Source organism: Cibotium barometz, chromosome 16 (assembly GCF_041138505.1).
Source record: "Cibotium barometz isolate CiBa-2024 chromosome 16, ASM4113850v1, whole genome shotgun sequence".
NCBI classification, from domain to species: Eukaryota; Viridiplantae; Streptophyta; class Polypodiopsida; order Cyatheales; family Cibotiaceae; genus Cibotium; species Cibotium barometz.
Window position 1 is genome coordinate 27,422,211 of NC_141061.1, and position 15,620 is coordinate 27,437,830.

At 47.1% G+C, this 15,620-nt stretch overlaps 1 protein-coding gene across 2 annotated transcripts in view; it reads right to left on the reverse strand.

Annotated features, from left to right (window-relative positions):
• Positions 1 to 15,620, reverse strand: part of LOC147630511 (uncharacterized) — a 37,784-nt gene that overhangs the window by 11,914 nt on the left and 10,250 nt on the right. The window contains exons 2-6 of one of the 2 annotated variants that reach the window (XR_015267654.1): positions 9,709 to 9,764; positions 9,083 to 9,140; positions 7,928 to 8,013; positions 7,707 to 7,762; positions 7,537 to 7,590 (exon numbers count right to left, since the gene is read on the reverse strand). Coding sequence is in view for 1 of the 2 variants with exons in the window: in XM_086810398.1 (XP_086666524.1) it covers positions 7,537 to 7,590; positions 7,707 to 7,762; positions 7,928 to 7,994; positions 9,083 to 9,140; positions 9,709 to 9,764 (291 nt within the window). In the remaining variant the exon portion in view is untranslated. The remainder of the gene's footprint in view (positions 1 to 7,536; positions 7,591 to 7,706; positions 7,763 to 7,927; positions 8,014 to 9,082; positions 9,141 to 9,708; positions 9,765 to 15,620) is intronic. The other variant, XM_086810398.1, reaches the window with a different exon arrangement.

The following is a 15,620-nucleotide window of genomic DNA, read 5'->3' on the forward strand; positions in this document are numbered from 1 at the left end:
GTCGTTTTGCTCTCCCGTACTCCTCAATCAAAAGAAGGACGGGTCATCCTGCATGTGTGTTGACTACCGGGCATTGAACAAGCTTACTATTAAGAATCGTTTTTCGATTTTGCACATACATGACATTCTTGATAAGCTTGATGGGTTGGCATGTTTTAGCCACATTGATTTGAAGAGCGAGTATCACCAAGTGCGTGTGGTACCACAGGATGTTCATAAGATGGCATTCTAAACAGCTTTCCGACATCATGAGAATTTAGTCATGCTGTTTGGTCTCACGAATACTCGGTCTACATTTAAAATAATGATGGATTGCATTTTCCGTGAACATTGGAAATTCACAAGTGTGTTCTTTGATGACATCTTGGTGTTTTCCAAGAATGTGGAGGAACATAGAGCTCGTTTGGAGAGCTTCGCAAGCATAAGCTCTTTATAAACGGCAAAAAGAGTGAGTTTTTTCTTTCGGTGTCACGTGCATCCCGCACTTGACGCCACGTAGACATATTTGATCAAGAAAGTGCACGACCTAGAGTGGAAATTGGTCCCATGTAAGCCCAGTCCGGGACAACTCAGCCAGGGTTCCACTCTATGAGTCTGAGGTCAGGTGTGCATTGTCTTGCACATGAAGCAGTGCCACTCCGTTCTGTGAGTCTCCCTCTGGAATGATGTCAGGTGATCTGAGTACCTGGTTTGCAAGACCGCGTGCCAGACATCTGTAGATGCATGTATGTTTGCATGCAGAGAAGGGGCCAGCCCATAGGGCTACCCCAAAGGCAGAGCCTAGAGCTCTTATTGCGGGCATGGGGGAGGGGTAGAACCACCCTCAAGGGGCCAGGAGGGCCCTAGGCTGTGCCCACCAGCCTTAGCTTGGGCTGGAGGGGCTGTCAGCCAGCCCTATGGCCTCCGGAGTCCGGACAGTCAGCCGACTGGGCCCAAGTTGTGCCCACCAGCCTTGGCTTGGGCTGGAGGAGCTGTCGGCCAGCCCTAGGGCCTCTGCACAGGCAGCCGACAGGGCCCCAGTCCCTGGACAGCCTGTCAGCCAGGTGTGGGGCAGCCCGCACAGCCCACACATGGGCTGTCCAGCAGTCCAGCAAGTGTGCTTGGTGGCCAGCCATCTTATTGGTGTGAAAGCAATGAGTTTATCTAGCATTTAATGCTATTTTTACTAGTCGTGAGCTTTTCTTCAAAAGGCCAACTTGAAGCATGAGAGAGTATATAAAGCCCAGCTGAGAAAACAATTAGTTTCTCTCATAATTCACAAGGGATTGCTGCATTCCAAGGGCCAGGACAGCCAAGGGGAAAACTTCAATCAAGGTGAAAAGTGCAGGTCAAGATTCTCTCTTTATTTTCTGATTTACATCATTCTAATAAAGCAAATACACCATTCCTGGTGGGGGCCCTATAGAGGGTATTTGGGACCCAATACTCTCTCTCTCTCTCTCTCTCTCTCTCTCTCTCTCTCTCTCTCTTTTCTGCACATCTACTTCAGTTTTGTGCGTTATATTTGTCGTGAAAGATTGCTGAATTCTGAGCATTGAAGTTACCGATTCGGCCACGAAGCTTCTGTCAAAATACGCAGTGGAGATGATAACCAAATCTGAGACCACAAGAGCAAGTAGAGTGCAGAAAATAGACAGCACAAGAGAAGGAGAGAGATATGCGTGTAACTCTGCTCTATGTACACAAGATCCCGAAGTGATACAAGATACAATGGAATGGGGGCCATGGGGCCATTTTATATGGCCCCAAGTACCCAGTCGGCCTGTGCAAAAGCTGCCGACAGCCTCACGACTGGTGTAATCCAATCGGCCAGCACAAGAGAGGTCCACGACCTGTGCATCCCAGTCGGCCAACTCCCAGAAATGAACACGTGCATACTGGTGCAGTCGGCCAGCTACTGGGTCATCCTGCCATCATAGGGCAGCCACCCATACCATGGAAAAATAGGGAGAAACGGGGAAAAAATACGGGGAGTGAGGAAAAATGAGAAAACACCTACAAAGGGCGGGCACACCCACAACAGAGGCCCTGGTGTCTGGTAAAGACAGGAGATGACTTCTAACACCCACTCTCAGCTCCTGGCTGTGAAACCAACCACAGGGAGCTGGGGTGCCGCCTAAGCAAATCCTGAGATAGCGACTTTGTGAAGAGGTCCACCGTACTGTCCTCCGTCGAGCAGAACTCTAGCAAGATATCATCAGCAACGATCTGTTCACGAACAAAGTGCCTTTGGATGACCGTGGGTTCCTCCAGTGGAAGCCCAATCCTGCCATGCAACCTTACCACCTCAGAAGCAGCATCACAAGCAGCCCGGTACTCTGCCTCTGTCGACGACAAGGCAAAAGATAACTGCCTCTTACTGCTCCGTAGAACTGCTCTTGGGCCTGAAGTAGATCTCCTCGTGTCTGGATCTCCTCCCCAATCTGAGTCACTCCTACTGTGGAGTCGGACTCCATCAATCAATCCCCCTTCTGTGTGTAAAAGAGTCCATGATCCTTCGCATGCTGCAGAAACCACAAGATACGCAATCCTACCTCCCAAAGAGTCATCTCCAACCATGAGCTCAACTACAAGATACGCAATCCTGCCTCCCAAAGAGTCATCTCCAACCATGAGCTCAACTGCCTCATCAGGAAGCTCCCGTCCAATCTGGTGTCCATCAACCAAATCAATGAACCATTTTGCTTCCGAGTCAAAGAGGCATCACACTGCTCACAAGGATCAACACCTGTTACATTGCAAAGCCAAGTCCTGGAAACCTGCTGAAGACAACGCAAGGCCTTCTGAAAACCTGTCAACCACCCCCTCTGAATCCGGAACTAGCCTGGAGAATCCACCTCCTGCTGCAAGTAATCAACTGCCACCTGCCTGGCTTTTCGAGAGGTTCCCGTGGAAAGAACATCCTCATCTACAGGAATTTCTTTGTCCCGAATACTACGAGACATTAGAGCATAAGTTACCTGTTCAGTTTCCTCTGACTGACGAACACAAGAACCACCAACATCAGTACTGGAAAGTTCCTGCCAATTGCTGCCATCAACTGGCAAGCTATCCTCCATCTGGTCCTGGAAAGCCTGCACCTGCAGCATATCCACACTTAAGTGGCCACTACCAGACTGCCACTCATCGAGGACCTAGGAGAGAGAGTGCTAAAAGCTTGTAAACTCCATTCTCCACTCCGTCTTCCCAAACCACCTGGCCTGTTGCTTTGTCCCAGAGAGCAACAAAATGCTCATCAAACTCCACCCGTACGCCAGTCTTGCAAACCTGATGCACTGACAACAGATGAAAACCAAGTGATGGGACATACAACACCTGGGAGGAATGCTTCCCCCCTCTGCCATCGGGAACTATCTCCAACCTGCCCTCACTGTGAACTGGGATAGTGGATGTATCCCCAGTAAGAATGTGACCAGAATACCTGCAGAGATCCTGTAAATCTGAACGGGAAGGAGTCATGTGCTTGGAAGCACCACTGTCTAGAATGCATTCACGAGTATCAGTAGCGGAGAGTCCTCCAACCTCCTCCCTGCCTGAAGAAAATGAAACATCGGTGTCCATCACCTCCAAGTGCACAAAAGCCAGAGTCTTCATGATTGCTGCTGAGGAATCTTCACTCTTCTCGGTCTTCCGCTTGGGACACTGCCTCCAGTAGTGGCCTTTCTCGCCACAATCATTACAGATCCTCTCTGCCTTTAGTTTCTCGCGGTCAGCGTCGGACTTCTTCTCAAAAGACTTCTCCGATGAAGCCTTCCCTTTGCCCATGTTACGGCCTTTCGACCGTTGGCCAGTTAAGGCCTCCGAACCTCCGCCCTGTGGAGGGTTCGTGAATCGTTCCTCCAGGTCCAAGACCATGGGCACAAGCTCCTCCCACGTGATGGTGCTGAGCCTACCACTGGTAATCAAAGACGAGTAAAATGCTGAGTACTGAGAGGGCAAGTGCAACAGCAATGTTATGGCCATGTCCTCTGACGATATCTCCTTCCCAGCCTGAAGAACTTCCTGCTGAAGAGCCTGCAGCTTGTTAATATGCTCCCGCATCGTCGACGACTTTGCAGGGCTCATAACCCGCATCTGTACTTCCAAGGAAATCCTCTTCATGGGTGATACCTTGTTGTAAAGAGAAGCCAAATGCTGCCATATACCTCTGGCCAGCGTCATATGCTTTACATGATTGATTACCTGCGGTGTGCAGTTGAGGAAGATAAATGAACGGACCCTGGCATTGACACGATCCCACAACTATGCATGTGCCTCCCGGTCTTTTCGGATCGACGGTAACTCCCCTTCCTCTACTTCCGGCTGTGGAACCCCAACAACGATGAAATCAGCAAGGTCGTAAGACTCCAGCACAGATTCCATCATAACCTTCCATATGCCGTAGTTGTTCTCGTCCAACTGACGGTCCACCGGGAACGTGGGGAGTGTAGGGATCTTCACATGCCTCTTGGCCATCTCTAACAAATCTGCCATTGCGGGAATGTACTCTGAAAAAGGGTGGGTGGGTGGGAACAAAGAAGAACTTACACCTGCAAGTGGCTGTCCAGCAAATCAATCCGCCGTCCTCTTGCTTCTCCTCTTCCCAAACAGTCCCGAACAATCCACCAATCAGCAACACAACAGTCCCCCTCTTGCTCACACAAATCCAAAGAACAATCAAAAGCCTAGGGCTCTGATACCATGTCAAAATACGCAGCCGAGATGATAACCAAATCTGAGACCACAAGAGCAAGTAGAGTGTAGAAAATAGACAGCACAAGAGAAGGAGAGAGATATGCGTGTAACTCTGCTCTATATACACAAGATCCCGAAGTGATACAAGATACAATGGAATGGGGGCCATGGGGACATTTTATATGGCCCCAAGTACCCAGTCGGCCTATGCAAAAGCTGGCGACAGCCTCACGACTGGTGTCATCCAGTCAGCCCCCCAGCACAAGAGAGGTCCACGACCTGTGCAACCCAGTCGGCCAGCTCCCAGAAATGAACACGTGCATACTGGTGGAGTCGGCCAGCGACTAGGTCATCCTACCATCATAGGGCAGCCACCCATACCATGGAAAAATAGGGAGAAACGGGGAAAAAATACGGGAAGTGAGGAAAAAAGAGAAAACACCTACAAAGGGCGGGCACACCCACAACAGAGGCCCTAGTGTCTGGTAAAGACAGGAAATGACTTATAACAGCTTCCGCATGTTACATTGGTATTAGAGCCTTCTTCAAGTGTGAAGATTCAGCCAGAAAAACCAGAAAAACCAGAAAACTCGGTTGTGTGGTTGGTTTCTAGACTCCGGTAGACCACCCCTTTCGGTGTGACTCCTGTCCCTCGAAGGATGGTAGGTTTTCAGCCTCCTTAAGTCTCCCACACGCACAGTGGATGGTCAGATTGCGCCCCATAAAGGAAGTGCATTTTCTTGCTATGGCAAGCTACAACGAAGAGAGAGAACGACAAACTTCGGAACAGAGTCGACCGGTTAGTCCTCGGGCGGTAGGCATGAGTGTACAGGATATATTCCACCAGATGATGCGAACAATCGTAGAACAGGGTACCAACTTGGAAGAGCAGAAGGCACAGATCTTGGCCCCAGAAGAGTGCACCCGTTCTCCAGCACCTCTTTTTCTGTCTCCTCCTCCCCCTCCGTTTCCCATATTCCAAATCCTCTACTACATGACCCTTTTGAAAGGGGTACGACCGCAGCCGAGTTCAATGCTCAAGTTGCAAATGCGAGCAATGGAGATTCAACGGATGGAAGATCGTGCGGCAGTAGCCCGTGCTACTGCACAAGACGACGCCAGGAGACGCATGGAACACGAAAGATACCTTGTGGCTTTGGATGCAAGAATGACACCAACGGCTTCCTCGAGTCATTTTCCCGAGAAAATGAACTTCAGTAAGTATAATGGTAAACTCAACCCCACAACTCTTTATTCCTGGTTGCATCAATTTGAAGCTTATTTCGCCGCAATTAGAAAAGTGATACTAGCAGAATGATCTTGGCTAGTTGGTACTAGGAAGGTGAGGCCATTCCTTGGTGGACTCAGTGAGCTCATGCCCACACCAGATTAGGTATGGCGGCTTATGTTTGGGACAAGTTTGTTCTCGATCTTAAGCGGCGGTTTCTACAGCCCCATTACCTTGAGCATCTCAAAGACGAGTTTAGGGGAGCACATTAAAACGCGCAACCAATTCTTCGGTTTGCCAATAAGATTTCTACCTTATGTTTGCAATTGGGCTTATCTGACAAGGACAAGAAAGGGCAATTCCTTTATGGCCTTGACATGCAAATCCAGTGGGAAGTGTGTATGTTTAGGCAAGCCACCTTCGAAGACGCACTCTCGCTTGCGCAGAGTGCTGAAATGAAGCACAATGGTGGAAAGCCTGAGACTTCCCAACCTGCAACTGCCTCGGGGAAACAAGGCTAGAACCAGACCGGGTCTTTTCCCCAAGACAGAGCACGGGAGCCTCTGGCTCCAAGAACTCGACCAATGCACCCAAGCTTACTATAGACTAGAAAGCTCAAGCAGGCAAGACCGGTGGTAAATTGAGTGCTGAGGAGAGAGCTTAGTACAAGGAGGAGGGTAGGAGCTTCTTTTGTCATACAAAAGGACACACTTCTAGGGAGTGACCTAAGAAGACTACCACTCCACAGATAACCACCCCAGCCTCCAGGGCTTCTGTGGTGAACCGAGTAATTATTCAGGCCTTGAAACATTGGAAACACTTCCTCTGTGGCCGAGAATTTGAGGTTCGCACTGGCCATCAGGCATTACGTTGGATTCAGACAACGCTGGCCCAGACGAGACTCAATGACACTGCCTTTGGGATTGCCTTAAGTCCCAACAAGTCTGGTAGCACATCCTTCACCTTTTTACCTCAGACCCTAACATTGCTCGCATTGTCAGTGGGGGCAATGGCCTTGGATCACTGAGTCTAGTACAAGCCAGCTTTGGGAGCTCATCAGCAGCCTAGCTGCCTGGCACATTTGGCAAGCGTGTCGACGAGATGATCACTCCCCCGCAGAGACCATCCACATGATCTCGGTGGATATCCACACGCTCTGGGGAAGCCTAGAGAGACTGATTGGAGATTTGGAGTGTATGCAGCAGCGGTGGGTGGCTTTCTTCCACATCTGGAGCCCAGGCCACTTATTTTCACATAAGGGTGGAAGCGTTAATTGGAATTACACGTCCCCTGGTGTGACCCCCCACTTCCCCCCCCCCCCCCCCCCCCCCCCCCCCCCCCGCGCGGCCCCGCGGCCGCGATGTAGCCTACCTCCAAAAGCGGCCAGCCATGGAGGGAGCCTCCTCCCATGCTTTGTACATTTTGACTGGATAATTGCAGGGACTGTATTCTGCCTCTCTGACTAGTTTTTCTTTTAACTAATAGAATGATGTTTTCTTGGGAGGAAAAAAATATATGAGAATAACAATACTGAAAAATTCAAAGCATCAAAAAAGAAAAGTGAGAAATCTGCAACACAGCACAGAAAACGGACACCTTATGGAACGAAGGGAGATTCTCGAATAGAAACATACCTCAGAACTCCATAAGTTGTCTCCCGAACTTCTTGGTATGATGTGGAAATGTGTCTGAGAATATATGATGAAACATTAGCAGTACTGCAGGATGATATGGGCTCTAAAGACTAACCATGCAGGAGCAGCAGCAATGCCAGAGATATGTGATCCGGAAAAGAGAAACTTACATGAAATACTACTTGCCCAGCAGCTTTCCCGCTATTCACAAGCAAATTAAAGGACTCTGCAAAGCCACAGTTCAGCACAGCATCTTCAGCTGTCTCACATGAGGTGATCTTTGAACTTACATCAATCCCTCTCACAAACCAGTTTCGTCTCTTGAGATCATTAATATCTTGGAAATTGCAATGTTCCTGGCAAACAGGTTGTATCAGAAGTAGAAATATACCACAACTTGTTGCCTCCATTATGGCCATGCTTATAAATGGTACAGTTGCACACATCGCTGCTGCAACCTGCATAACGCTCCAACAGCTTTTCAACATAAATAATAAGTCATCAATTTTGTAAGGCTTCATTTTCTAGCAAAAAATGGATAAATTCAAACAAGATAAGAACTCTCTACAAGATGCCTGCCCTTTTTTTTTTTTACCATGCACATCTCTATCTTCAGGTGGAGACATGGGCAAGCACCACAGGAGTTTGCACTCACAAAAATGGGTCATGTGCTAACGAGTCCATTGACGTTGTGAGAGGATACAACGTGCAGTGTATACAAGATTTAACTCACAAGAAGTAGGATCTTTCATAGCACAAAACTTTAAAACTCAAAGTGCACAATAACAGAGATAGAGAAGAATATTGTGTTATTGAAGTGATACATTAGATGGCAAAGCCCCACACCTGTGTGCTCCTCTGAAGGGAGCTTCGATGGCTGATTTGGAAGTGTTAAGACGGAGGCTATATGCTAGTAGAAGCTAGGGAGTAAACTCATAGTGATGATTGATGAACTGTGTCAAAAAAGGGCTGATTGTGTACCTATATAGCCATGTGTAGGTAGGGCGGCCATTACTTGACCGTGTAGGTCCGTGACTATAGCAGGTGCCAGCGTGCACGGTGTAGACTCGGCTCACAAAAATGAACTAGAGAGGCTCACAAGAATAAACTAGAGAAACTATGTAGCAGCACGGCCATCCAGACTCATCTTGGGCCCTGTTCGGACCCCAAAATGTCACGACAGGATGTCCAGAGAGAGAGAGAGAGAGAGAGAGAGAGAGAGAGAGAGAGTCTATGCTAGCTACATTATCTAAACATTGATGTGCGGAACATTTTGGCTGAAACTAAAAAAGCGCTAGCTCTTGATCATAAAATCCAAGAGAGAAATGAGGAGCAAAAATGGGAGACAAACGTGGAAACACTACAACATTTTTTCCCCAAAAACTATGTAATCTTTTTTTTTACTTAGCTGCCTAAAAATTGAATATACCATTATGTCCTACCTTTTACAAGGGCAGGCCAAAACTAGATTGTACTTTCTTGTGTTAACAAATGAGTAAAGCTTCACAAATTCAATGGTAATTATGAAAAACTCCTAAATCCTTACCTCACAAGGAGTGAGCTCCAACGAAGGGAAATGTGCCTTTGGGATTATCAAAGCATGCCTGTCATTGAGCAAGATTCAAAATAAGTAACCATGTAAATTTGTTTGAAATGCTTTGTGCATATCTTCTGAGCCTGCCTACAGTGGCCACATAGGGGCCTCCCTGTTCTTACAACAAGGCTGCATGCGCCCATCGAAAGGAGGTGGGCTCTTGGGTGCCTTTGGGATTATCAAAGAAGCCTGTCACTGAGTAAAATTCAAAATAAGTAACCATGTGGATGTGTTTTCATCAACCTGATGAAATGCTTTGTGCAGATCTTCTGACCCTGCCTACAGTGGCCACATAGGGGCCTCACTGTTCTTACAACAAAAACTGCAGAACCTAAAGGACCTAAAGCCATTTCCTAAGTGGTTCAAGTCTCTCTTTGACGGAGCTGGACTGCCAGCTTTCCAGGATGTGCCATCTGACATTCATACTCTCTGGTGCCGGCCCGCGGGGGGGTGTTTTGGTTAAACACGTGTGTTAGGAAAACTCCTTATCTATGAATTTAAAATGTTTAAAACACCCTTCTGTAAATTTTGAGCAAAAGAAAATACAATTCATAGCAAAGGGAAACCAAGACACATACCCGTGACTTAAAGGATGCATATCTAAAATGCAAACACACATCTCATCTTCGTAAAGCTGCAAACAAGAGCAAAAGATTTATGATCCACACCAGAAAGCAACTAGATGTTTTCTTCTTATCAAGTAAGTAAAGAGATTGACTAAGAAGTCCATCCGAATATTTATATTTGACTTACATTCCTGACACAGCAATAAATTGCGCCCCCCCCCCCCCCCCCCCCGCCCGAACAAAAGAAAAGCGAAGCTGGTGCACATGAATTAGAAAACTTCAGCAGCACTATTATGTTTTACAAAAATTGTGCCATTTCTGAAGCATCACTAATGAGTAAAGTTTAAAAAAGATACATAAAAAGAAATTGCTTGTTTGAGGTCTTATGGCAATCAAACAACTCAAAAGGATGTTCACACGCCTCACTCCAAATGCCATCCACACATTAGTTCACCGGTTTTCAGTCCTAGGGCTGCTACCAGTCCCAAGCAGTGTACACTGTACAAGTAACTGAGGCAGGCACGCTGGCTGGGGCTTGGGCAGGCCAGTAGGGCATGGGCTTTGGGCCCCAAAATAGGCTCAGTTGAAGGTTGTAAGCAGGCCAATCAGTCCCCACTACAAACATGCAGTGGGGCTGCTTCACAACAGGTTTTTTGCTTATAGTTTTTATTTTCTATAATACTAAGGTTGTGCATTGAATTCAGCCCACCTTATAGAAACTTGATCATCCAACCTCCTGTCCAGCCTATTTAGAACCCATCCTAGTCTGCCTATGGGCACTCTGCCCTGCCCACTACCCTTTCTTGCCCAGTTTGTCCACCATCATGGTTAGAAACTTCAAAAACAAGCGAGCAGTATGGGCTTCAAACAATTTCAAAGTTTCAATCCCCAAAGTAAACGTACTGTATACCTCTGCCTGTGTGTGTGTCACGTACACACCTGTTGTATTAGGGTGCCGTATGGCCATTCTAACTAATCGGTACACTTAGGAGTCATTTTCTTTTACCGAGAACACTTAGGACTCATTTTGGGATGGGCACACTGAGCATTTCCCTTGTCCAGGGACATGATGCCAAGCATTTTCTAGGTCTAGGGTCCAGCCAGTGTCACAGAGTGTATGTGCAAGTCCCACACAAGTCAAAGGTAACCCACTTGCAAGCATGTGTCCCATCCATTTATTAGACCTCTGGTCGTGGTTGATCCTATTGGCGGGATCTACAATCGGGTGGTGAGCACGAGCCTGCAAACCTGAATTTGGACTTCTAACTTGTGTCTCAAATTTAGGAGCTCTTGGGGGGATTCTATCGGGAGAAGCTTGGAATCTGTCGTGAGAATCCCTTACAATTAGTATCAACGCGCCCTAAACCCGCAAGAGACACGAAGGTGAAGCATGGAGAAAGATTTCTATAAGGTTCTTCATCACTTTTATTCGGATTTTGTGCGAATTCTTGTGAATTGCTTTTTCTAGGGTTTTGATTCATGCTCCAAGGATGCAGGCTGATGCTTGTAGAGATTGATTTGATGAGGTCGCATGGTGAAGGATGTGGTTTAGAGAGAGAGAGAGAGAGAGAGAGAGAGAGAGATTTTATTAACGTCTTCTTAAGGCCAAAAAACGGACTATGAGACAAAACCTGTGTACATCATCATCATGTCTCAATGGACATCAAATGGATACAAAAGAAAAAAAAAAGTACAAAGTACTCTATAATGTGGAGATAAATCTCATTCAGGGCTCTAACTAAGTACTATGGGGTGGGTGGGAGGGAAGGGGGGTAAATACATCCAATAAAGCATCTAGCTCCAATAGGTGCCAATGATTGGGTGTAGGATGTCATACATCGGGTTAGGGGCAAGATATCTCCCAATCTGTGCTAGATCAATCTTTGGTCTGTCCTCTCTGCTATGTCTCCTCAAGATCTCATCAATCTGTGTCTAGTGGAGACCGGGGGGGTGCGGGCCACGTGGGCGGGGGCGTCTCCTGGATCGTAGCTCTCATGCTCGGGCTGATGTCACTCCTCTAGTAGTAGATATAGATATAGTGCGTCTCCGAGTGACTCGGGTCTGGATCGAAGGAGCTGTGAAGGATGTGTAAACCACTAAGTGGCTGGAAGAAGGTGGTGATCCGTGTCTAAGATGTAGTATCCCTCTGCTGTGGGAGCTGCTGTAATAGCCGCTCTCTACGACGTCGTAACTCCATCAAAAATCCCCTCAAGCATCTCTCATCATGAAACTACATAACTCTGCTGAGTGGACCAAATCCCTCCCTGAAGAGACAGTGGTATCTCCTCCGAATCTCATAGTATACTGGGCAATGGCAAACATAATGCTCCTCTGTCTCCACATCTATGTGGCACAATCTGCAAATACGTGTCTCCCTCGGGGCTCCTGTAGCTCTCCCTGCCTCTATCTCTAGAGTGTGTGAAGATGCCCAAAGCTGCCCAATAGTAGTGTGCATGGCATGAGACACATATACATCCATGTAACCCGGTCTCTACACAAACCCATCCTCTGTGAGTTGTAAGAAATGATCGAGGTAGTGCTGCCTCTTCACAGGAAGAGGCTGTGGAGGATCAATCAATGTATGACGTGTGTATAGCTGTATCAAATCCTGACATATCCATCGGTTCCTCTCCACACAGGAGAGTCTCATGGTCGGATGGTCCTCATCATACTGAAACGGAGGGAGCCTGTCCATACTCATCCCATGTAGTGAAAACCACTGTAAAACCTCTGCATACCATGACTGTCGCCCTGATGCTGCTACTCGCTCTGATGACTCTAGGGCCTGTCTCGGTAATCTATCTGGGGGGCATGTGCCTAACCCGCTGAATAAATGTCACTGTCTGAAACAGTGTCTCCACTAGCATGGGCGAAGACGCAAACTCTGCCAAAACTATCTCATGTGGCATTGAGGTTTTACTATGAATCATCCGTGAGTGAGAACATAAATATCTGCGGGCAATCTAAACCTCGCCACCCGCTCGCTAATAGTCCTGGAGCCCAGATGGGGGATGCATACATCAAGGCTGGTGTGACCATGGTATCAAAAAGCCATCCCTTTGTACGGGGTTCCTGAAAATGCGCTTGGTGGCATTGCCTCTCAAGTAAAGCTAAAGCTGCATACCCTCTGGCTACCCTGTCCTGAACTGCCTGTCTCATGGAGAACCTCCCCACCAAGCTAGTAAAGGTGACACCCAAATATACATATGAAGTCACTACATCCACACGTTTGTCCTGGTACATGATATGGGTGGTCTCTCGCCCCTGCTCCATGGTATTGAAAATCATAACCTTGGTTTTACCAAGATTGACCATCAGGCCCCTCTGATTACAAACTCTCCCAAGGCATCCACGCGCCGCTGTAACCCCTGCTGTGTCATGTGCACACACATGTACATGCTAATCTCAGGACTAATCCTAGAGTGCAGCCAGATAAAGAAGGATTAAGAACCAGATAGAACCAGAATTTTGGAGCATTGATGTGCAAGATATGGCAAGGGATGGATTGGGGTGGACAAGCAGACCTGTCGGCTGAGTGGAATACATGAAGAGGCTGTCAGCTGCAGTAAAACAGGTCGGGTACTTCCATGATGAAAAAGATGTCCAGGTGACTGGCTGACCAGCAGTCAGCCAGTTACTCTAGTTGGTCCAAGGCCTATAAAAGGCTCTTTTGCTCATCGTTTTTGATGATTCAGCCCCTTGTTGGCTGGGTCATAGAACTAGGAGTTTGTTTAGGTATTTTACTACCTTTGCAAGGCAGCCCATTGCTGCAAGGATTTATGTCCCTTTTTGTACCATATGATATACTGACTTTCCAGCTCTCTCTCTCTCTCTACTCTCCCTTTTGTTTGCGTTTTTCAGCATGTTCTAGATGGTGTTTAGGACTGAAATAAGACTCCCACAGCTTCCGCATGTAACATTGGTATCAAAGCATCAGGCTCAACAAGGCTAAACACTGATTCAATCCCATATGAAGCTGTACAGGTCCAAGGTACAGGAAAGTGCACAAGTACGAGGCCCAAGGCAAGGAACACAAGACAGGGAAGAATTCCAAGGAGGTAGGTTGGTGGTGTTCCACAAAGCCCAAAGGGGATGGAAATCCTGTGAGTTAGGAAAGGCTTTCAGGCAGTGGTTCCAAGGGAGGATGATCCTCCCCAAGGAGTGGAGTGAGTGTGCCAGACTCATTTCTCAGGAATGAAGACCAAGGCGGTGTTCAGAGACAGGGTAGGAATGGAATGGGGATTGGATGGAACAGATGCATAGATCTTCTTCAAAGTTAAAGTGGATTTGGAGACCAGGCCGGGTATTCAATGAAAAGGTTGCCAAGGTAGGAAGGATTCAAGGATGACAAAGGGACTCTGGGAATAGAATGGGAGACAGTCATCCAAGAAGCAGATTGGAATCCCGTCATCAAGTTTAGCAGAGGGGGATGTCATGTGCACACACATGTACATGCTAATCTCAGGACTATTCCTAGAGTGCAGCCAGATAAAGAAGGATTAAGAACTAGATAGGACCAGAATTTTGGAGCATTGATGTGCAAGATATGGCAAGGGATGGACTGGAGTGGACAAGCAGACCTGTCAGCTGAGTGGAATACATGAAGAGGCTGTCGGCTGCAGTAAAACAAGTCAGGTACTTCCATGATGAAAAAGATGTCCAGGCGGCTGGCCGACCAGCAGTCGACCAGTTACTCTAGTTGGTCCAAGGCCTATAAAAGGCTCTTTTGCTCATCGTTTTTGATGATTCAGCCCCTTGTTGGCTGGGTCATAGAACTAGGAGTTTGTTTAGGAATTTTACTACCTTTTCAAGGCAGCCCATGGCTGCAAGGATTTATGTACCTTTTTGTACCATATGATAAGCTCTCTCTCTCTCTCTACTCTCCCTTCTATTTGCAATTTTTTGCATCAGCATGTTCTAGATGGTATTTAGGACTGAAAGAAGACTCCCAGAGCTTCCGCATGTAACATGTTGTGTATCCAAGACCAGTACTACATCGTCTGCGTAAAGCATCAAAGGTACATATAGATCTGCCAAAGATGATCCACTGCCCCCCCCTCTGTCCACAAAATTTGCTAGCTCATCAATGTATAATCCAAACAGGGTCGGAGATAATGGACATCCTTGCTTAACACCAATAGTGCTAGCAAGCTCCTCTGATAATCCGCACGTGCATCGCACACGACCCACAACTCTCATACAAAGCAATAATCCCCCATATCATCTCTGGTGGTACCCCAAGTGTTTGCAATCTCTGCATAAGTCTGTCACGAGACACAGTGTCAAATGCCTTGCGTAAATCCACAATGCATCAATATAATCTACGTCTTTGTGCCTTTGCCTCCTCTATGAGGCTCCTGAGTGTGAAGATATGATCAAGATGTTAAAATATTGCATCTTCTTAATGCTGTCATGGAGGTCCTGTCGGCCTGTTTCTACAACCGACTTGCTTCATGCACAAGTATATAAGAGTTGCTCTCTTTTATTCATTCAATCATCTTACATTGCCCTATTTGCTGGCTCTTGTAATCTGTAACCTCAAGCTAATAAAGCTCTTGTTCTTGCTTGCAATCTTTCTCTCTCTCATGTTTATTTGCTTCCGCTTGTGCACATTCTTTCATGGTATCATACACTTAGGCTCCGGCTGTTGCACAAAAATCTGCTGTCTGTCTCTCTCCTTCTTCAACTATGCCTTGCGTTTTTTGCTTCCCTAGATTCTCCTGGCTGTAGATATTTCAACAGTGGCTGCGTTTTCTTCATTAGCTGCGTTTTTTGATCTACACGCCCTCCTACTGCTGTCGGCCAGTCCCCCAAGCTGCATTTTCTTCTACAGAGGCAAGTGGAGGAGTTCTCGCTGCAAATTCAATAAGGGCATCAATTTTGTGGCAGGTTCTTGAAGGATATTTTTTGCCTAACAAGTGGCA